The sequence below is a fragment of the Crinia signifera genome, chromosome 2 (assembly GCF_055691185.1).
Source record: "Crinia signifera chromosome 2, ASM5569118v1, whole genome shotgun sequence".
NCBI lineage: Eukaryota > Metazoa > Chordata > Amphibia > Anura > Myobatrachidae > Crinia > Crinia signifera.
In genome coordinates this window covers 178,645,159-178,669,707 of record NC_139218.1, presented here as the reverse complement: position 1 = coordinate 178,669,707, position 24,549 = coordinate 178,645,159, and the positions used below count along the sequence as shown (strand labels likewise).

General features: G+C 45.0%; 1 protein-coding gene across 1 annotated transcript in view; it reads left to right on the top strand.

Moving 5' to 3' along the window:
- Positions 1–7,577: 7,577 nt before the first annotated feature.
- Positions 7,578–24,549, top strand: part of HEATR6 (HEAT repeat containing 6) — a 98,534-nt gene continuing 81,562 nt past the window's right edge. The window contains exons 1-3 of the mRNA XM_083173236.1: positions 7,578–7,970; positions 13,097–13,204; positions 21,375–21,515. Of these exons, the coding sequence (XP_083029362.1) occupies positions 7,719–7,970; positions 13,097–13,204; positions 21,375–21,515 (501 nt within the window). The 5' untranslated portion in view covers positions 7,578–7,718. The remainder of the gene's footprint in view (positions 7,971–13,096; positions 13,205–21,374; positions 21,516–24,549) is intronic.

Sequence of the window (24,549 nt, the reverse complement as noted above, 5' to 3'; positions counted from 1 at the left end):
CATTGTTCACCACAATGTGCAATAACGGAGATGTCCACTTTCTCTGCACCTACATTCTGAAACTGCGCATTTGAGAGGGAGAGAGTTTGTGTGTGAGAGACAGAGAGAGGTTGTAAGAGAGTGTCAGGGAGAGAAACTGAGAGGGATGGGGAAAACAGTGTCATGGACAAAGGCCCTTATTCAGATCTGATCGCAGTACACATTTGTTTGGAAAATGGGCAAAACCATGTGCACTGCAAGTGGGGAAGATGTAACATGTGCAGAGAGATTTAGATTTGGATGGAGTGTGTTGAAACTGAAATCTAAATTGCAGTGTAAAAATAATGCAGCCAGTACAGAAACAAAATAACTCACACAAATCTAACTCTCTCTGCACATGTTACATATGCCCCAAACAAATTTGTAATGCTACCAAAGTATGTGAGAAAGACTGTGTCAGGGCAAGGAAAAGAGGGGGTTATTCTGGTTTACTCATTCTGGCAAATTCCTTCTTAGATGGACAAAACCATGTGCACTGCAGGTGGGGTAGATGTTACTTGTGCAGAGAGATTTAGATTTGGGTGGGGTTTTACTTCAAAGTGAGATCTATATTGCAGTGTAAAAATAAAGCAGTCAGTATTTTCCCTGCACAGAAACAAATTAACTCACCCAAATCTAATTCTCTCTGCACATGTTACATCTGCCCCCCCCCCCCCTGCAGTGCACATGGTTTTGTCCATCTAAGTAGGAATTTGCCAGAAGGAGTCAATCAGAATAACCCCCTGAGTGTCATAAAGGGAGAGAGGATGGGAAAGAAAGACTTCAGGGGGGCAAAGAGATAATGTTAGAGAAAGAGACAGTGTCAGGGAGAGAGCACCAGAGAGAAAAAGATAGTGTCAGGAAGAGAGAAAGAGAGAGGGGGGGGGTTTGCATTCCCTGCACCCTCTATAATTATGGCACCTGGTATTAGGGTTATAGTGGTATGCAAGTAGCTAGACTCTAGTGTATAGCAGGACTAGCGCCAACCCCAAAGCAGTAAAGGGCTCCTAATGGGGCATAGCCACTCCGGTGAGAGAATTATTTATCACAAATGTAAACGATCTACAGGGGAGCTACAGTATTTAAAAAATAAAATAAAAGGAGCGGAATCTGTCACTATAAAATCAACCTAGTATTTATTAAATTTTGCAGCCCAGGCAGCATGCAGCCCCATGGTGGGATTTTTATGGCTTTAATTTTACTTATACACAGCCACTGCATTTGCTGGTAATGCTGCTGCCGGGCCACCCATTTCCCTGCCCCAGAAGATGCTGTCATCTGGCTGCTTAACTCCTTGCCGCCATGCCGCTACTGGAGATGGCGCTGCTGCCAAGCCACCCCACTCCTTCCGTTGGGCTGCACACCTCCCAGCTGCTGCTACCCGGCAGCCCCCCTCCACTGCCGCTGGTGCTGCCAACTCTGTGGTCACAAGCCTTGGGCTCTCTCATAGGACGCGGCCACCCACAACAGGTGGCCATCATTTACATAACATGACGGCCGCATCATATTGACTGGCAGGCACCACCCCACCAGCATTCTGGAGGCACATGTGCAGACTGCATTTTTGGAGAGCAATACCATAAAACTTGAAGGATCTGAAGGATTTGTAGGGCAGCGGGAGGCTCAATCAAAAAATGAGGAGGCAACCCTGCATTACACCCCTCCCCCCCTCACAGCCAGTACACACACCATTATACTACATTACACCCCCCATATTACAGCCATTACATGCACCATTATATTACATTACCCACAGCTCCCCCATATTGCAGCCAGTACACATAACACACCATTATATTACATTATACACACCCCCCGCTCAATATTACAGCTAGTACACACACACCACTGTATTGCATCTCACTCACACACACACATTATACACAGCCCCCACTCCTCCAGTATACACAGCACTCACCTGGCTATGTTGCCCCTTCCTGGGGAGGGGGCAGGGACCCGGGAATGTGGAGACAGCTCACTGCAGGCATATAGGAGCAGGATGGACATTGTCCCTCTACCACCCGCTTGTCAGCGGGGAAGACACGCTGTTCGCATGAGCACAGCATCTATTCCCCACAGGCAAAGGGGCATTGGTGGTACAACGGGTGGCCCCCAAAATTTCCCGCTGGACCACCAATGAAAGGTATGCTGATTTGGGCATCTAAAATGAGGGCAAGGTGGGCACATACACCATTTTATCATTTTGAATAAGTAGCTGCAATTTTAACGAGTCTTCTAAATAGATATTCTTATTTTGGATAGAACTGATACTATTTGATTTTTTTTTTTTAGCTCCATTAATATATTAAAGTATAGTTCTTTCAATTATGAGTGACTCTGTGTCGTAAAATATGTCTCTCAGAAGCATCACATTTCAGTCAAGATTCTGAAGGCCTGTTAAAGTGCGCACCGTGTGTTTTGGACTATATCACATCACATCTAGTTCAAAATGCATGCAATGTGCTAAAACAGCATGCGTTTTAAACTAGATGCAATGTGATCTAGTACAAAAAGTAGGTGCAGCACATACTTTTTGTGCTGTGATGTGATACTGTATGTGCGGTAGCGCACACCGCATAGCCAAAACGTACCGCGTGTGGGCACCATTACTCTTTTTAATGCAAAAGGGTTATTACCAAAGTAGACTAGATGAATGCAGGTTACACCATCCTCAAATGTCAAATGTGTGCCTAACCTACACACACGGTGAGATTCACACTAAAGCTGGGTACACATATATACAATTGTATATGTGTGTACACTGTCCCGTACGAGCGATAAACGGCAAAAAACTGTCTTGTCCGTCCATACTCGGTCGGTCGATGGTTCTTTGCAGTTTAATTTTCATCCGACAGGACGGCCTCATATCGGAACAAAAGTGCAGTGTGTACGCACGTTCGATCGATATGCTGCCGTCCTTGCGACTATACTGCCAAAGCTGGAACGCCCATGTGGGCGTTCCATAGCTACATGATCTCTCCTACAGATATAGTTACACTATAATAAGTACATTGCATTCAGAACGCACACATGAATAAATCATGTGTGGAGGTGACAGGGTTAATGTAGTTCACGGAGCCGCGGCTCCGCTGCTCATGATATATCAGGCTGTCACAACATAAAATAATTTGAGAGGCACAAGCAGACCGACAATAGCCCTTAAAATGAAGGATAATACAAGGCACAGTTGCTAATATTTCAATATGCATTACATAATGTGACATACACGGATCACCAAACTTCTATAAAGCCGGGTATGCGACTAGTCAGTTTGCGGTAGTCACCCTGCCAAACTTCTATAAAGCCGGGTATGCGAGTATAGTCAGTTTGCGGTAGTCACCCTGTAGTCGCATACCCGGCTTTATAGCAGTTTGGCAGGGTGACTACCGCAAACTGACTAGTCGCATACCCGGCTTTATAGAAATAATGAACTACAATAGTTACACTATAATAAGTACATAGATTGCATTCATGAAGTTGTAATGGCTGGACGAACATGCATATTAGATGTAAATGTGTAGCAGCAAATGATATCAGAAATAAAAAGGGGAGATTTATGAGGTAAATATACTGAACACAGTTTATTTAATCAGTAATAGTGCAATGTTACAATGTTGTCAAAACAAGTCTAGATGGTAACAATTGGAAGCAACACATGTAACAATGTTAGATAAAAGGGTATGTGCACATATAATGTCTGAAAATGGTGAATGTTAATGTGGCTATTACAAAACAATATGCATTACATAATGTGACACACACGGAGCACCAAACTGCTATAAAGCCGGGTATGCGACTACAGGGTGACTACCGCAAACTGACTATACTCGCATACCCGGCTTTATAGAAGTTTGGTGCTCCGTGTGTGTCACATTATGTAATGCATATTGAAATATTAGCAACTGTGCCTTGTATTATGCTTAGCCATTTTAAGGGCTATTGTCTGTCTGCTTGTGCACATTATATGTGCACATACCCTTTTATCTAACATTGTTACATGTGTTGCTTCCAATTGTTACCATCTAGACTTGTTTTGACAACATTGTAACATTGCACTATTACTGATTAAATAAACTGTGTTCAGTATATTCACCTCATAAATCTCCCCTTTTTATTTCTGATATCATTTGCTGCTACACATTTACATCTAATATGCATGTTCGTCCAGCCATTACAACTTCATGAATGCAATCTATGTACTTATTATAGTGTAACTATTGTAGTTCATTATTTCTATAAAGCCGGGTATGCGACTAGTCAGTTTGCGGTAGTCACCCTGCCAAACTGCTATAAAGCCGGGTATGCGACTACAGGGTGACTACCGCAAACTGACTATACTCGCATACCCGGCTTTATAGAAGTTTGGCAGGGTGACTACCGCAAACTGACTATACTCGCATACCCGGCTTTATAGAAGTTTGGCAGGGTGACTACCGCAAACTGACTAGTCGCATACCCGGCTTTATAGAAGTTTGGTGCTCCGTGTGTGTCACATTATGTAATGCATATTGAAATATTAGCAACTGTGCCTTGTATTATCCTTGGCCATTTTAAGGGCTATTGTCTGTCTGCTTGTGCCTCTCAAATTTAACTGCGGGACCAGACCGGCATTTCTATACTGAAGTTTAGTAGACGCGTACCCCGTCACTTTTGTTTAGGTTCTGTACTCACGCCTCTTTGTTTTGGTATGCCCTTAACCCAGCCCATTATGATAATTTTGTTCATATATATCGTGTCAAAAGCCCAAATCGAGAGAGTGTGTACGGTGGTACAATCTTTTTCTTGCGACTGTTTGGACGGGAGTACATCGGACATCGCAAGTAAAATTGTACAGGTGTGTACGCGCGTGATCGGCTGTTGTTTGTGGACGGTCCGACGGGAGTACAGTCGGCCAAACGGTTGGATTGTATATATGTGTACCCAGCTTAACTTTCTATTAGATTTTGGCTGTACAGTATAGTCAATATTGACAATCTAACAGTTTTCAGACGCATTTGATGCTGATTCAATCCCAACGCGCGGTGCTGTTTAGTCTATATTGAATAGAAAAATAGACTGTGCAGGCAAGACTATATATTACAGATATAGGGCCTGATTCAGGTTGGTTTGCAAAGCACATTTGGGACCCGATTCAGGTTGGCTCAGTTATCTGCGAATATCACAGCTTACCAAACGCCCGACCCCCCACTGCCGCCGAATCCCCTTGTGTAATGAAAACGCATCCTCTTGCATGCCTCCACTGCAGGAGAAATCATTTAATGGTAACCAACTATCGAATAATTTCTCCTGCCTTCGCAAATAGAAGTCAGTGAAAACTGAATTTTATTTGTGTGCGCCTGGATGAAGACGGGGCTGAATGTGACATAAGCCGCCCACCTCCATTAGGCATCGGCCTGCAAGTGTACCCATGGGAACGCCCTTAAAATGCTGGGTGTTCCCATGGGTGAGCCCCATTCATGCCGCTGTCCACTCCCGGCCCTCCCCTCCCACATCAAACGGCCCGGAGAGTGTGTAACTCGCCAAGGACGTTCATTGACTGTACATGCACAAATATGCGCTTGCGCATTCCCTGACCCCCAAACATCGGAACGGGGCCGAATTCACCCCATACCGAACAAATTGCTAATGGACAATACCAAGTGCACTGCAGGTGGGGCAGAAGTAACATGTGCAGAGAGTTACATTTGGGTGGGGGGGGGGGGGGCGTTCTTCAAACTAATATCTATATTGCAGTGAAAAAATAAAGCAGACAGTATTTACTCTGCACAGAAACAAAATAACTCACACAAATCTAACGCTCTCTGCATGTTATCTCTGCTCCAACTGCAGTGCACATGGTTTTGATAGTTAGCAAACTAAGGGCCTGATTCTGGTTGACCCGCTAAGCAGCTGTATTTTGCTTGTAATGCCACCTGGCGGGCGTGCGAATGGTGCCCCCCCCAGGCCGCACTGCGAATGGATGTTTTGCATAAACATAAATTTACAGGGTATCAGCAGATGTCAGCTGCCCACCCGCTTCCCATACAGCAGTGGTCAGGGAACTCGGTCCTCATTACTACACGCAGTGCATGTTTTGCAGGTCTCCTCACAGAATCACAAGTGAAATAATTTACTCCACCTGCAGAGCTTATAAAATGTGTCTGTGAGTAATTAGTACACCTGTGCACCTGATGGGTTACCAGCAAAACATGCACTGTGCGGGGTAATGAGGACCGAGTTCCCTGAGCACTGCCATACAGGGAAGCCACAGATCTAAAGGTGCCCATACACGTACCAATTACCCGGTACTTTTTGTGCTAAAATAGCATCGCATCCCATGCACAACATATGCACAACGATGCTATTTTAGCAAAAAAAGTACCGGGTAATTGGTACGTGTATGGGCACCTTAAGACACCAGAGAGGTGTCTTAGGTCTGCAAGCGCTTGCAAAATCATTGGATGGTCGGTGTCCATCGAATGATTTTGCTCCTGCATGCTAGGCTGCAACTGGATGTTTATGCTAAACATCCATTCGCATACATGTGGGAAAATCAGCATTTGGGGGAGGCGGCGTTTAGTTCATCTGCAGCTTTGTGGGTCAACCAGAACCAGAGGTGGGTCAACCAAAGGGTCCATGTGTACACTCCTTTAGACAGATTAACCCTTGAAAAACTGTGAATACTTATTCAAAATGGTTAAATATGTCGCAGGTGCCCACTTTGCCCATCTATTTCCTGCCCACACCAGGTTAACCCTTGCAAAACTGCAGCTTCTTATTAAGAATGATAAATTATAAAATAGTGTATATTCCCACTTTGCCTGCATTTTTGATGTCCAAATTAAAGTTGGGCATAAATCGCTGGCAATATGGTCGCTGAGCGATTGGATTGTGATAAATCGCGGGGTGCGTGCTCCCGTTTTCAGCAACCTAATGGTCACTGGTCTGAGGAGCATGCTCCTCCAACCAGCAACTTTCCCTGCCTCTTCTCCCGGCAGTGTGTCATTTTCATCAGCGACCATCTCTGGTCGCTGATGAAAACAGGACACTGAGCAATATATTGCCAGCGATCATATTGGTCCTTGTGTACACAGCTCTAGATCGGATGCTAGTAACACCCTTCTGTTGATTTAGAGGTCAAATTTGTGGACCAGGACTCGTTGCAAAACTACAGCTACTTATTCAAAATGATAGACTATATGTGCCAGCTTTGCCCATGTATTTCATGCCCAAATCAGCATTGGGCCAGGCAAAATACAGCACTTGGGTCATACGTGACACCCCTCTAATGATTTCAGGTGTCAAATGAGTTAACCCTTGCAAAACTGCAGATACTTATTCAAAATGATAAAATGGTGTACGTGTCCACTTTGCGCATGTATTTCATACCCAACTCGGCATTGGGCCAGGTCAAATAAATTTGGGTCATATGTAAGTAGCATCCCTCTGTTGATCTCAGGTGTCAAATTTGTGGCCCAAACTCATTAACCCTTGTAAAAGTGAATGTCATGAATAAGAAGCTGGAGCTCGAATAAGAAGTGAATAAGAACTTGAAGCTGGGCGAATATCGTTGCACGGGTGAGATACTGCAGCTGTAGTTATGTAATATGCAGCGCGTGTTATATGCGCACAACGATGACGCAATGAACTTCGACGAGTCGACCTAAACGAGCTCGGAAGTGACTGTTGGTTGCCCTAACAACGGGTCCGACTCCCGGAAAATGGCGTCTGAAGAGAGTGCTGGGATCTTGGGAGAAATGTCGCATGGCGCCGCCGCCGCCGCTGCTGCTTCCCAGGTACCACCAGAGCACTATAGCCAGCCGGATCCCGTGCGTGACTTCCGACGGCACCTGAGCAAGCTGCACAGCCTGCAACCCTCTGACTCTGAGGCTTTCCGAACGGAGATCAATCTGCTGCTGGATCAACTAATTTCCCAGGACTACGTGCAGGGAGCCCCGGGGATCGGTGAAGAGGTGCGAGCCAATGCTGACCCTGCGCTCACTGTGCCCTGTCTCTCGTATACTTAGTACATGGGGGCTTGCTTATAAAAACTTCCTATGCTCATGGTTTGAAAAAGTGTCTACCCATAGCTAGTATTATCCGTACACAGTTTGCTGTTAAGATGTAACACATGAAGGAATGTTTAAATGGGTTTATTCATGCAGCAGTGATAAGCTATGCTTCCCCAAGTACTCCAGAAAACCTGGCTATTCACTGCTTCCTCGTATAAGATTTCTCTGGTAGTGCCCCTGATTAGTGTAAATATGATTTCCCGGTACTCTTTACCTAGAAGGGCGCCCGTCGCGGTCATCGCGGGTACATTTATGTCTGACCGCGACGCGACCGACGCGATGCCCGCGATTTCCCATTGAAACCCATGTTAAACATGGAAATCGTGTCGGTCGCGTCGCGGCCGGCCATAAATGTACCCGCGATGCCCGCGACGCGATGCTCCCGATTTACCATAGGAATCAATGTTAAAAGGCGCGATGGACCCGATTTTACTGTTAAATGGCTCAATGGACCCGATTTGGCCATAGGAATCAATGTTAAATGGGCCACAGAGCCCATTAACCCTTAAATGTCCCCCCCAATTTTTAACGCCACCCCACGATCCACGCCAACCCGAAGCGTGGCGAGCGCAGCGAGCCCGCGAGGGGCGGCGGTACGCGTCCTCCGACCTTTTCATGCCCTACTATGCACTAGGGCGTGGAGTGAGAATATAATAGTGTGGCGAGCGGACGCGGATACCTTCACAGTTATACGCGTCCCCTCGCGGGCTTCACAGGTGTCCGTGGCGACGCCGACACCTGTGAAGCCCGCGAGGGGACGCGTCTACCTGTGAAGGTATCCGCGTCCCCTCGCGGGGCTCGCTGCGCTCGCCACGCTTCGGGCTCGGTGGCTCGCTGCGCTCGCCACACTATTCTATTCTCACTCCACGCCCTAGTGGATAGTAGGGCATGAAAAGGTCGGAGGACGCGTACCGCCGCCCCTCGCGGGCTCGCTGCGCTCGCCACGCTTCGGGTTGGCGTGGATCGTGGGGTGGCGTTAAAAATTGGGGGGGACATTTAAGGGTTAATTGTGCCTATTTGGGCTCTGTGGCCCATTTAACATTGATTCCTATGGCCAAATCGGGTCCATTGAGGCATTTAACAGTAAAATCGCGGTCAATCAGCATTTTTAACATTGTTCCCTATGGGAAAATCGCGGGCATCGCGGCCATCCCGATTTACCCGCGATGACCGCGATTTTTACCCCCGACGCCCGCGATTTCAATCGCTGGCGCCCTTCTAGGTAAAGAGTACCGATTTCCCTATTAACTAGTATGTGAAGAGCATATCCGAGAAGAACGACAGTGTCTTTTAGCATATCTTCTTTTATGAATGCTTCAAAACATTATTATAGGGGAAAATCAATTGTTGACTCCGTTCTCCCATAAAAAAGTGATGGGAGAACGGGGGTGCTATTCAATTGAATGTATGTATGTGTGTGTGTATATATATATATATATATATATATATATATATATATATATATATATATATATATATATATATATATATATATTCATTCATACATACATACATATACACACACACACACACACACACACACACACACACACACTGTGTGTATGTATGGGGCTTTACTGTAGCATGATGCCACTTAGGCCAGGAAGCATCATGGCAAATAGCTGGGGTGTGGTTAGGGTGACCAAATCATCCCTTTAATCCGGGACACATATTAATTACACAGGTTCTGTGGCAGTTTAAAACCAGGTGAAATGGAGTCTTGATGTGTGGCAGTTTAAAACCAGGTGAAAGCCAGCCATAGAACCTGTGTAATTAATGTGTCCTGGATTAAAGGGATGAGTTGGTCACCCTAGGTGTGGTAAATGGTCCCGACAGTCGAGATCCTGACAGTCATTAGCCCGACGTCGGTATCCCGACTGGCCGGACTCAGACAGCATGGGGAGCGCAACAAAGCCCCTTGCGGGCTCGCCACGCTGCCGGCACGGTGGCTAGCTACGCTTGCCACCTATTTTATTCTCCCTATATGGGGCTCATGGACCCCCACGAGGAAGAATAGCCAGTGGCCGTCGGGGTAATGACTGTCGGGAAACTGTCCGCCACCCTGGGCTGGGTACGCTCCATATGTATTGAGTTAAATAATGGAACGGAGTGTATTAAACTCAAGATAAAAGCGCACAGCCCATTTAGGGGGGTATTCAATGTCTGTCGAGCGTCACATGGAGTTTGCCTGAGAAATTAGGTTTTATTGCATCTCGGATATTCAATCCTTGGGTTTTATTCCGCACTCGGGTTTTTTTTTTGTTTCCCATTTCGTTTTGCTCGCCTGTCGAGATTATGTGATCTCGAGTAGCCGAGCTATCCGGACACTTTTTTTTACTCGACTTGACACGCACCCTATTCAATGTTAATGCATGTATGTCTTTCTCAACACAGTTTAGGCATTTCTTCTACTTGTTTTGCTCGCCTCCATCTTGAGGCGTGATATTTGTATTTTATTGAGAAATTGTTTGAGATTTCCATCTGTTAGTCGTCATACATTTTTTTTTCTACTATGTTCATTATTATAACTTGTTTTGCGAAAGACATATCAGCAGCGGTGTTGTCAGCATGTCTATTACAAATGCTGCGAGCATATTTGCTAAAAGCAATTTCAGCATGGAGAGACTTTTTGAGCAGAATAATGTATTGCATTTATCACTTAGCTTCCTCCTTTTTGAAGGTGTCTAATGTTCCTCCCCCCAATACACGTCACATGTATCAAATGCTGTTATCCTTATGAGAACCGCCACTCACCGCATGGCAAACCCCCCCCCCCCCACAACCAGGGCCGGTGCTAGGGGGGCCGGTGCCTTCCTGCAAACCATACATTTTGCGCCCTTTCACATTGCCATTGCAACAAGCTGCAGCCCGATTGTGGGAGTATATGCAACATGCGATCCTATGGAGGATCTTGGGTGCATGTACATGTATGCAGCACATTACACCCCTCTCGTGAGGGGGAAAGGAGGGGAGAGAAGGAGGAGATGGGAGAAGAGGGGAGGAGATAGAGGGGGTGGAGTGTTGAGGACTGGCAGTGGCACTGGCACAGCACACTGAAAAGATGGAAGGAAGGGGAAGCAGCGCTGCTGCTGCCTGTTCGTCATTTGATTGACAGCTGACAGACGCAGGGAGCAATGGGTAGGGGGAGGATCCGGACATGACATGTCATCCAGGCATTCACAGACAGCACTACATGCCTCAGCGCAAGTGTCTGTGAGGAAGAGGGGGTAGGTTGCAGGAGGAGGACAGTGTGTGCGCGGTGCAGGGAGCTGCTCAGCCTCTCCATACTGCCGTCCGCTGTCAGACAGGCACTGCAGGTGGCATGCAGGCTGCGTGCCCTCGCGGTGCAGGGAGCAGCTCTTTATACTGCCGCCTGCCCGCTGTCAGACAGGCGCTGTGGGTGGCATGCAGGAGGCAGTGACAGTGAGGGCTGAGGCAGCTTAAGCTGAGCAGGGAGGGAGACAGCGCCTTTTCAGCATGACGCCTCCCTGCTTTGCAGGAGCTGCTGAGTGGGTAGCGCCGGCCCTGCCCACAACCACCAGCGTCATATTAAAGGAGTGAAAACAAGAAAAGACAAGCATGGCAATGGCACAGCGTGAAGTAGTAAACCACTCACCACACACACTCTGCGCCACTGTGCGGCAGCCCGACCCAGACCAGCATCACAAGACACACCAGAGACAGGCTTGGCAAGGCGTCAAGTGATGTAGCATGCCACTCACCACACTCACTTTGCGCCAATGCGCGACAGCCCCACCCAGACCAGCATCACAAGACACACCGGAGACCAGCTTGCCAAGTGATGCCACTCACCACACAAAGCTACGCCACTGCGCACCAGCCCCACACAAACCAGCTTCACAAGACATACTGCACACCAAACACAAACCACGAAGAAAAAATGCATGGCGCACATTGAAATAACTGTATAATTAAAAAAGTAAAACAAAAGCATGCCCCTCAACCTAAAGACACCAGTCTAACTCTAAAATGTGCTCCAATCCAAACACAAAAAAAATCTGCCACACAAGACATGTTAAAAACAACAAACAAGCATTAAGTTGCATCACGCCACGACGATGTACAGAGTTCAGGGCTCGACGCTCACACCATAAGCACCGGCCAAATCAAAATCAATCAATAAAAAAAAAAAAATGTATTAATTACCTGCAAAGGCAGAGCTGTCAAGGAAGCTGGTTTACGCACGCTGCGCATGAAGAAACATGAAAAATTGCCACAGGAACAAGACTCCGCATCTAACCAAAAGCCAGTCATACCGGGAATAGGCGACGGACCACGAGTTACAAGCCTATTTCAAGGCGAGGAGATGGCGCGAAGGCGAGTTTATACAATGTTGTGAGTTATGGGCGTTCCAAACGTCGACAGGAGGAGACTTCAAAGATTGACATTTTGAATTGGCGAGATCACAGTTTGTTAAAAAAAAAAATTTCTGTCGAGCTAAACGTAACCTTAAACAACTCGACTACAAGTGGGGAAAAAAGTGAGATTGAATACCCCCCTTAGAGTCCACTGTAAAAATGGACTATACACCAAAAGGGATATGTTGAAAATATATTTGCATATATACTGTACATATATAATAGTATGGACCATCCCATTTATATTGCATACATGTTACCTATAGCCGCCTCTGTTCCTGATCCACATTACAGTCTTTTTTCCTCACATACGTACGTAGTTGTGACTAGAGTAGTAAACCAAGACATCGTTTGGGTTTATAGTATGGCTTGTCTTTTATATCACTTGAGAAAATATGCTTTTAATTACTAGCACTGTGCATTGTCATTTGATCTAGTGGTTTTGTGGGAGTAAGGAAGCCGATTTTTAGGAGCCAATAAAATCTAGACTTCTGCAGATTTATCAAATTTGCAAACACCTATTGCATAATTTACCCTTCAAGAATGCAAACCAATGGGTCTACAAATCAACTGCATCACTAAATGATTTACCGTTGTTACTAATTTTTGTCCTTCATGTTTGTTTGTTTTTTTATTATTTACCCTCAGGAGGTTTGTGCCTTACTCGTTCAAGCTTGTCGCCTCGTTCATCTCAGCCAAGAACATCTTGTCAGTAAAGTTTGTCAACTTATACACTTTTTGCTGAACAGACTTCAGGTAGGAAACTGTATTCTTAGCTTATCATTGAAATTAAAAACAATTCTGAATTTCAGACTGGTAAATAAAAGTTTTTTTATAAGCTGTATTTTATTTATCCATGCCGTGTTCTGTTTGACAGTTTAAATTGTATAAAGATATAATGGAACCAAAATCATTGATCACCACACTGTGACATTGGCAAATTGGGCCTAGATATATATGGGGCAGCACAGATGGTGTAATGGTTAGCATTACTGCCTCACAGCGTTGAGATCATGGGTTCGCTCCCCACCATGGCTCTAACTGTGCGGAGTTTATATATTCTCCCCGTGCTTGCGTGGGTTTCCTCCCCAGTTCCTGCTTCAGTGAAGCTTACAATCTATATTTCCTAACAAATGTACATGTACACACAGACATTCAAGGGTTAATTTGTTGGGAGCTAATTCACCTACCAGTATATGTTTGGATTGTGGGAGCAAACCAGAGTACCCAGAGTAAACCCACGCAAGCACAGGGAGAACATACAAACTCCTCACAGTTAGGGCCATGATGGTTGTTGAACCCATGACCTCAGCGCTGTGACCCAGTACTGCTAACCATTACATCATCCATGATACCCATATGCTAGCCACCTTCTCTCTGGAGAAGTTGAACCTGAGCAGCTGGAACATGGCTCCTCTGGGGGTTCTTGAGCCGCTGCTGCCAGGAGCAGGGATTGCTTGCAGGAATTTTTTGGCTGGTGCGGTCAGCCATTAGAAACAGTCTGATCCTTCTAGGCCAGTGATTCTCAAACAAACAGTTCACATTGATGAGAGAAAAAGAGAGAGATAGTGTCAGGGAGAAAAAGAAAGAGGACCAAAAAAGAGACAGACAGGGAGAAGAAGCAAGTATGAGAGGCACTATTTGATTACAGGACAGGAGTAGACACAATGGAGAAAAAGATGGACAGGCGGGATCCTATAACTATAGAGAGTGCAGGGGATGCAATTGTTATGGGGCCCGATTACTTTGGGTAATCCAAGGTAATCCTGCTTAATTTTTCAAAGTGTTTTCTCTATTTTTTTTTTTTATCTTCAATCACTGCAGGCCAGGTTGGTCCCTCCTCCCTGTATATCCATTACTGTGCCACCCTCTCCCCGCATAATTGTGCCTCATGTGCTCTGGTGATAAGCCATTGTTATGCCACATTCTCCCCCTGTATATTCTTTATTATTCCACCCCTGGCCCCACTCACCATAGCTTTTATTGTAGCTGCCACAAGCCAGGTTACGAGCCCTGTCAGCATGAGCATGTCACTTATTGGGTGAGAGGACGGAGGTGATGCTGCTTCATGTGCAGTCTCCGGAACTATCCTCGATGCTGAACTCGCTATACTATAGAGGGTAAAGGGAGTTGCATTGGGGCTCCCCCAACCCGCCGGGTCTCATGCCAACTGCATCCACTGTACCATCCATAGTTATGCCACTGGGCAAGGCAGCCATGTATGGGAACACTACATTGGTCACAGTGTGCGAATAAACAATAGCTAGAAGGATATATGAAATTAAATGAGCAGTGAACAAACAGAATACTACCTATACATTGCTGGGCAAATGTGAACTGTAACAGGTACCTTACTGCTGTTAATAGGATTTGTGGGGTGGTCCACTAATTGTAGTAGTATTCCTTGGTATCTGTTAGATTAGTAATCTAACATGCCTTCTGCTTTTTTTATCTTTGCTTTAGCTATTAAGGTATCTGCATCATTGTTTTCACAATGGCCTTTGTATCTAAAGGCACAGATACAGTAGAGGTATCTGCATCATTGTTTTCACAATGGCCTTTGTATCTAAAGGCACAGATACAGTAGATGATAATGGTCACAATATCATTCAGAAAGGGCTTTCTGAACAATATCGTCCAGTGTCTACGCTGTGCATCGTTACCGATGCGGGCCATTGCATGTCGTTAATGACCCCCTCCCTCTTCCAAGCATGTTCGGATGAGGAAGGACATCATCCACGATGTGTGTATGCACTTGCTGATGCCAGTCCCACTGCCCACAATATCGCATCAGCCAGATCGTCGTAATGTGTACGGTCCTTAATAAATTAGTAATTAATGGGTATGTGTCATTGGGTCGACCCTATTTAGGTCAACATATCTTGGGTAGACCACTGAAGGCTGACACCTGAAATTGGTTGACATGGCTAATGTAGACAGGGTTGGAAGGCTAGCACAAGTATTAGGTCGGCAGTCAAAAGGTCGTAATGAAATTTTCACGTTCTTTTTTGTACCAAATTTCGTCATCATTGACGTGGACACTGTCAAAGTGTACCGTGTCACCTCGCATAGCTCCCTGCGCTCGCTATACATCGGGCACAGTGCCTTGCTGCACTCTGCACACTATTTTAGTCTCCCACCATGCCGTAGTGAAGTGAATGATATGGTGGCATGAAATACCGCCCGTCAGTATGGGCAATTGGGTGACCACTGAAGGTTGACTCCTGAAATAGGTCGACCTAGCTTAGGTCGACAAAGTTGGAAGGCCGACACAAGCATTAGGTCGACAATGGCAAGGTTGGCAGTCAAAAGGTTGACATGAGTTTTTCCTGTGTGTGTGTGTTTTTTTTTTTTTTTTTCCTGAATGTCGACATGGACACTGTCTAAGTGTACCGTGTCACCTCGCATTGGTTCTCAAAGGTTAGCGCACTATTTTAGAGCAGGAAATACCACCTGTTGGCTAAAATAAAAACATGTATCGACCTTTGGACTGTCAACCTCGCCATTCACGACCTAATGCTTTCTCCTTTTTGTCCTTATGATCAGGACAGGAAGCCGGTAAGGTAATTTCCTGATTGAGGTGCAACGAAGAAACCATCTTCGGTAAGAAACCAAGATGGGTTCTTAGAACAATCTTATCTGGAAAAATTCTCATATCTGGTTTCTTTAATACTTAGAGCTTGTGTTGAAGAACCAGATTACTTCTGCGATTACCACGCAGAGGTAATCGTGACCAGAAAACCAATCTTCCGTAGATAAACCTCTTCCAATGGCTCAAATGGTTCCTTCATCAAAGTATTTAGCACTAGATTTAAGGCCCAAAGGGCCAGCAGGGATCTTAATAAAGGCCTCAGTCTTTTTAACAGCTTTACAGATCCTTTTGATTAGTTCCTCCTCTGCTAGGCTCCTGTTCAGAAGAACACTCAATGCTGAAATCTGAACCTTTCAAATAGATGCAGCTCGACCTAGATTGAATCCATCACATAGGAATTGTAAAGGCCCCCATACACTAGCCGATTTTGGTCAGATTTCAGCCAGATCAGTCAGATCTGGCCGAAATCGGACCAAAATCGGCTAGTTTTGATGTCCCCTCAGATCCGATGCGCGGTCCCGTGCGCATCGGATCTGCGTCGGGTGGTCGGACCTGCTGCACGTCCGACCACCCGACTTGGGACCTAGTGGGGCGGCGCGGCGGTGGAGGGAGCAGGGGGGGGCTGGGGACGCTGCGGGGGACACAGGCGGCATAGAGTCGGGCAGGGGGAGCCGGCCGGGAGCTGTCAGTAATGAATTAAAAAAAAAAGCCCATACAATGAATGGGCGGCCTGTGATTGGCTGAGCGCTCTCTCAGCCAGTCAGCAATTGGCTGAGAGAGCGCTCAGCAGCCAATCACAGGCTGCCCATTCATTGTATGGGCTTTTTTTTTTTTATTCATTAATACTGACAGCTCCCGGCCGGCTCTATGCCGCCTGTGTCCCTCGCAGCGTCCCCTGCTCCCTCTACCGCCTCGCCGCACAGACGTGTCCCCCGCAGCGTCCCCAGCCCCCCCTGCTCCCTCTACCGCCTCGCACAGACGCTGTCCCCCGCAGCGTCCCCAGCAGCGGGGGACACAGACGTGTCCCCCGCAGCGTCCCCAGCCCCCCTGCTCCCACCAGCTCCCACCTCTGTAGCCCCCCCCCCTGCTCCCCGGGTTTTTTACATGTGATAATCGAGACGATTTATCACATGTAAAAAATGGCACATCAAGTGCCAATCTAATCAAGCTCCCCCGGGGAGCAGCCGGGGAAGCTCAGGGGGAAGTCGGGGGCGACTTGTCCTAAGGACAAGTCGCCCTAGTGTATGGGGGCCTTAAGACTTGAGTTGTAGTGGTCTCTTCAATCCTGCTTGCTTTCCACTGAATGAAGGCCTGCCCGACACTATAGTACAAAAGAGACAATACTTCTTTCCTTGTTTGTAGTAATAGGGCAATGACTCCATCAGACAAACCTTTCAGTTTTAAAAGACCCCTCTCAATTTTTATGCCCATAGAGATAATGCTGCCGGATCTGGATGAACTATTGACCCTTGAAGTAACAGGTTCGGAATGACCGAGAGAGTCAGAGGCCCCTGAACCGCCAATTTTAATACTGTTGAGAACCATGCACTCCTTGGCCAAAATGGAAGAATTATTGTCACTCAATCCTGTATTTTCTTCCTGAGGACTTGATAAATTAGAGGAAAGGGGGGAAACACGTACCCCAGTGGACCGTTCCAATGTACTGAAAAGGCATCTACCGCAGATGTCTGGGGAAGATAGTATCTGGAGAAGAATCAGTCTACCTTCTTGTTGATGTGCATAGCTATTAGGTCTATATCTGGTTTGTAAAACTCTCTGACAATCTGCTGAAACACTTCTCAATTTAGTTCCCATTCCCTTGGGAGAACTTTATTTCTGCTCAGGGAATCAGCCAACATGTTTTCTTCTCCTGGGACATATACAGCCATCAGCGTGAGAACATTCTTTCTGCCTTGGCCAAAATCTTTGAAAACACTGTCATCAGAGAGCTGCTTCTGGTGTCACCCTGTTGATTTAAGTGAGACACCACCGATAAATTCTGAGCCTCCAAAGAGACCATGGGATCGTTCCTATGGTCAATATCATCATACCCAGCAGTTGAAGGCACAACTTTAACAGAACAGACCCTATCTTCACCAAGATTTCTGTGAGCATCCACATTTTTAAACGCCTTTCTTTTGAAAGATGAACATCGAACTCTTCTGTGTCTAGTAACACCCCCAGGAACTGGATAACTTGCGTGGCCACTAGATGACTCTTCTGAAAATGTATCACCCAACCGTGACTTTGTAGTAGGTTTACCACCAAAGACAGACTTCTTCCCACGTCTTTCTGTGATGAGGCCGCAATCAGAATATCGTCTAGGTAGGGCCATATGCCTTTTTCCTCAGAACTGCCACCAACATGATGAAAACTTTTGGGAAGACTCATGGAGACGTCGCCAGACCGTAGGGCAGGCAGGCAAACTGTAAATGTTCCCCCATGACACAGAACCTCAGTAATCTTTGATCTTGGAACCTGACTGGGACATAGTAGTAGGCATCCTTCAGGACTAGCAAGACCATAAAGTCCCCAGGTTATATCCCAGCCAAGATAGTTTTCAGCATATCCATAAGAAATCTTCTTACTTCTACCAACCGATTCTGTGTTCTTAGTTCCAGAATGGTGTGAAACACACCTGTACTCTCTTTCACTAAGAGGTTTGAATAAAAGCTTTCTTGTGAAGTCAGGACTGGCTCTATGGCTTTGATGGCCAACAGCTGCTGCACTCTTTTCTTCAATTCCCTTCTCTCTGATGCCAACTTTGGAATTCTCTCCAAAAGTGAGTTTGCTCTCTGAACTTGGAGAGACTCCAATATTCAATATACATCTTTCCTAAATCCACTCTTCCCATGTGCTGGCAAATTGTAACAGACGGGCTCCTCCCACACATGGGCCACTGCGACCATCATTGCCTGGAACCTCTTCTGTATTGCTGCCGAAAGGACTGTCTGGTCGATGGAAAGGATCCCCTCTGAACATAGGGCCTCCCTGACCTATAACTCCTTGCTTCTTTGTACTGTTGTCTGGATGACATTGAAAACGGAAACCTACTCCTTCTTGCTTGCGGCAATCTTTCCTTCTGTAAGTCTATGTATGAGTACATCAAACTTGGAACCAAACAGCAATGACCCCTCAAAAAGGAAGTCACTATCCTGTTCTTGAAATGGGCATCTGCCGACCAGTATCTCAGCCATAAAGCTCTCCTCGCCATCATCTCAGCCGCCCTAAATCTAGCCGCAAAAGATACCACATCCAATGATGCCTCCACCGCCTTTTGAATAATTTTCAAATTCTTCAGCAAATATTGCTTAGAGATTCTGTCCTCAATGTACATGTGCAAATTTGCTCCCCACAGTCTCAAGGCTCTAGCTACTGTCGCAATAGAGATGCCAGCCTTCAAGGATACAATGCAACTTCCTAAACAATCCCTCCATTCTCCTATCGGGATGCAGTTAAAATCCCGGCGGTCGGGATCCCGGCGTTCAGAATCCCGACGCCGGAATCCCGACCGCTGAAATCCCGACACATTCTCCCTCCTGGGGTGTCCACGACACCCCTGGAGGGAGAATAAATTAGTGTGCCGAGCGTAGCGAGGCACCGGGCCCGCTGCGTGGCGAGCGCAGCGAGCCCGCAAGGGGGGGCGATCCTCGTCCCCCCCTTGTCGGGATTTTGGCTGTCGGGATTCCAGCGTCGGGATTCTGAACGCCGGGATCCCGACCGCCGGGATTCAGTACTGAATCCCTCCTATCCATCGGATACTTGAATGAGGCTCCACCCTCTAAAGGTATTGTGGTGCGTGAGGTCAGTTCTGCCATTGCCGTGTCTACCCTATGCAGACTGCACCAGTTCTGGAACAACTCCTCCTTAACCACATACATATGATCAATGCGAGACAGCTTTCCTTGCCTCTTGTCTAGGTTAGACCATTCTTTTGAATTTTAAGTCTATCATGATCCTGTGAATCTGAAAATGCTGGCCTTTTCTGGACCGATGCTCAAATAATGTCTTGCCCCTGTTCAGGTACGGCTGGGTCCTTGTAATTAATAGTCTTTTATAAATATGTCTCAAAATACTCCACCACAGTATCGAAATGAAAGGCTCTCACATCTTCTTTAATTTCCTCTGACTTATTTGAAGAGATCTCTTCTATCTCTTCCAACATTTCATCCAAAGAAACATCCTCCTTATAACTAAACCCAGCTTGGTCTCTGGATCTCTTATTTCCCTAGAACTTCAAATACTCCTCCTTGGACACAAATGACTTTTTTTTCATCCAATACATGAGCGCGAACAGGATTTTAGGTTGGTCCAATTTTAGGAGCCAGACTAATTTCACATTTATTACAAAGTTTTTTTTTTTTTATCCTGGGAGCCAGAGAACACCTTATCGCAGGCAATGCAATTCATATTAACATGCTTCTTTTTGGCTATCATCTTCTTTGGGACATCAAGATCCACAGGCACACTACAAAGGACATTAACGTATTCCTAACTAAGAAAAGAACACCAACTAATCCTACCAAAAAAGTCAGAGCTTACCTCACAGGGGCACTATCCGTCTTGGGGAGGGAAGGCAGATCCATGATCTCACTATACAGCACCACACCTGCACAATCCAAATCTCACATCAAATAAACAAACACTGCCTACCTCTAACTATAGTAGGACACAGGAAAAAAGGACAAGGAAGGGGAGGAGCAGGGCTTTATACCATAAGGGGGAAGGTCCCAGGAGAAACAAAACCTGCCTGTCTAACAGAGAGGAGAGGGAAGAAATCCCAAGGTATTGGCTGCCATGGGATCGTAGAAGAAAAATATTTATGACCCACAAAATGCAACACATGGGGAGAGTAATGCAGCCCACACACGCGCCGATGCCGGCGGTGCGATGCTGTACGATGGGGTGCGTGCTCCCGCGGCACCTCATCGTACAGTACAAAAAGTATGTGCTGCACATACTTTTTGTACTAGCTTTTTCTAGCACCGCATCGCATGCACATCGTATGCACAAGGCATACGATGCAATGCTGTGTGTGCTAGTTAAGCCCACAACGCACGCTGGAATCGGTGCTTGTGTGGGCTCCATAACTGCTATCCTTCCTCCAGATGTTACCCTTTTTGTGTCCATATAAACTAATATTTTAATCCTAATATAAAGTTGTGATATGCAGAACATGTCTAATAAATTAATAAATAAAAATTGTCATTCTGCTTCCCCCAACTTCATTCATAATTTAATACTTTGCCTTTATCACAAGCATAATTATATCAATATTTAGTAGTGCCTGTTTGATCTTATAAAGCCTTTGATGATTTTTGCCTACGGTGACAGGTCATTGTTGATGAAAAGAATTTGGATTTTCTCCTTGGATTTTCTACTTCTGCCCTGAAACAGTGTAGCTCCTGGGCCCATGTTGAAATTCTGCATGCAGTAGCAGCACTAGTTTACAGTAATGGGCCGAATTGCCAGAAGGTAAGCATTTGTTTTTTTATTTTATTGTGGTGTGTGATCCTTTCCTTTATTACTAATAACACCAATTTGAAAAGCAATATCTATTTGAAGTAGTTATTGTATTTAGTATGTGTTTTATAATGTAACATTTTGAACAGAGTGAACTCCCATGTGCTCACTCCTTACCACCCCTCCTCCTAACTGCAGGTTCCAGAGGTTTCTATAATTGTGTCCACCAATATCCCCCTATAGAGGGCAGTCACCTGTGAGCATCCTATCTCCTTTATCTTCTTTATATAATTGTACTAACTGCTCATTGCAATTCTGTGTCTGTGAATTTATGCCTTAAGGAGCCCATACACGGTCCTTTGTGGATGGCTCCGTTCTGTACTATGCGATGCGCGTTCCCGCGCATCACATAGTACGGTACAAAAAGTATGTGCTGCACATACTTTTTGTACTAGGTAAACATTGTATCGGATCGCAGTGCATGCACAAGGGATGCGATCCGATACGATGTGTACTGTTTAAGCACGGAACGGATCCAATGAACGGACCGTGTATGGGGGGGCTTAACAAATATAAGGAGAATGTCTTTGAATTAAGATATTTTTGGGGGTTATCTAATTAGCCTCAATGCTTTTTCCCCTGAAAAGAAAAGGGGGGGGGGGTGTCTTATGGTGTGATATGATGATTGGTAATTATTGGGCTATCGGTTAAGACCACGTCAAATTTGGATATTGCCCCTTGTTTTTGTTGTTTTGTCACTCTGACTTTAGTAGGTATCAAAGATAGTGTCCTTCTGTAGAACATTACTTGTCCATACCAGAAAGATAATCCTGTTGTTGTTCACCTTTTTATAGCTCCTTTGCTTCCTTGTACTCTTCTCCATTAAACTTGTCTCTGCAAGACATTACATTGTTCTCAATAATCATTGCACATTTCCTGTATCCAGTCACACCAGACAGACCCACTTCTATATTGAATTTACCATTGTTTTAATACTGCCATTTATGCCACTATATTTTACTCTTATATTTTCTTCCTGTTTCCCCACTGTATGTTATACCTCTACTATATTTACCCATTCTCTCTACCTGCTGCCTCATGTCTTGACCATCCCTGCCGTGCTCACTTCTTGCCTTCAGATATCCTTACCTGCACCTCATGTCACCTGTCTGTCTCCCCCTCCTTCTAGATTGTAAGCTCCTTAGAGCAGGGTCCTCTTCCCTCCCTGTTCTCACAGCACTCTTCTTGCGTTTCAATTACAGCTCTCTTAAGGCCCATACACACTTGCCGATTTTCAGGTGAAAATCGGTCAAAACAGGTGTTTTGACCGATTTTCAGGTGAAAATCGGTCAAAACAGGTGTTTTGACCGATTTTCAGGTGAAAATCGCCTAGTGTGTATGGAGCAGAGATCACCCACTAGCGATGATGCGCGCTCCCGCATCATCGCTGTCAAAGTGGGTAATCTGCTGGTAAAACCAGCATGCCTGGCGATCATGGCTTCTTTTGGAACCATCATCGCTCAGTGTGTATGCGGCGAGTGATGATGGTCCAAAGAAGACATTCTGCTGGGCCGGCCTCCATTCCCCTGCTCCCTCCCCCTGTCCCCGTCCTGCTGATTTTACATTGCCGCGGCAATTGTACCCTCCCCCTATTGAGTTTTAGGAATCATATATCTCTCTTATCCCAATAATGGTTATTGAGATTGAAATATTATATAAAATATATTTATTATATCTGGTATTGATATAATAACATATATATTTGACGTCTGCAATTATATTCTAATAGACTTTACAATACAATATGCAGAGTACTTGTCATAATTTGATTCCCCAAATATGAGAGTTCAAGACTTGTAATTTTAGCTCAGAAAGTCTGATATTTATTTACAGGCAAAACAAACCATTACAGAATACATTAACACAGTAATTGATGTATACGCTATTATATATATATTTATATACGCCTCCTTGCTTATATTACATAAAATGACATTAAAACAATTGACAGACTTAGACTGCTACGATACTGACATAAATTATATACTTACAAGTTACATGGTCATAGTGACCAGTGAATATCAATAGCTACCTGTAACCAACACTCCAGCCCATTCCTTCTCAGCCGTTCCTCTGATCTGAACTCACTACTAACTATCCATACCTCCCTTATATTACAGATTCACCCATTGAGTTTGCCTGTTCTCGGGGCATTATTGATATTCCCAGATGTCAAGTTTTATGGTTTTCCTGTTTGTTCAGATGTTCTAGGATGTGGGCATGGTGGGACCTTGTGTTTGATGGCATTTGACATTGTTTGTTCTCTTTGAAGTGCGCCTGGTTTATTCCACCTCTAGGGTGTGACTATAAACAGTTGTATCTTGTCCTGTAATATAACTAGACAATAGCAGGACATATACAGTCTGTGCTAAATAGTATATCCTTAAATACCCGTTTGTCTTATTGTTCTGTTATTTGCATCCTGGTGTTTGAAGTACATTACTTTGTTTATACTTGGTTAATAAGTATTATGTAACTGGGGGAATCAACACATCTATCTCTGCTAATTAGCATGCCTTAGACATTTTGTCTCCTAAATAAATTCAGTTGCATTTGATATGTTGCAAAGTGGTCCTTCATATTCTTTAGTAAAACAAAAAGCTATACTACGATGTCTAAACATTAAACTCTGATATCCTAATTATTAAGCTATTCCTATTTTTATATACACATACATAATATATACTATGGTTAATAATCACATTACATTAATGATGGTATAAAACAATATCTATATGCCTATATGGTAACAGTCCCCCGCTTGTGACCATAAGAAATTATTTTGATTGGTCACACAGTAAATTACCATAATTGTTTCTTATATATTTCCAAACATTTCTTTTTCAAACTATCCTAAACATTAAATAACCATTGGTATGAAATATCCTTCATTTAATTAACCTATTTTACCCTATAATAACTAAATTTGACCAGGGACAGAGGTTATTTATATTCAGTATTCATGAGGAAAATATTTTCATTGCTA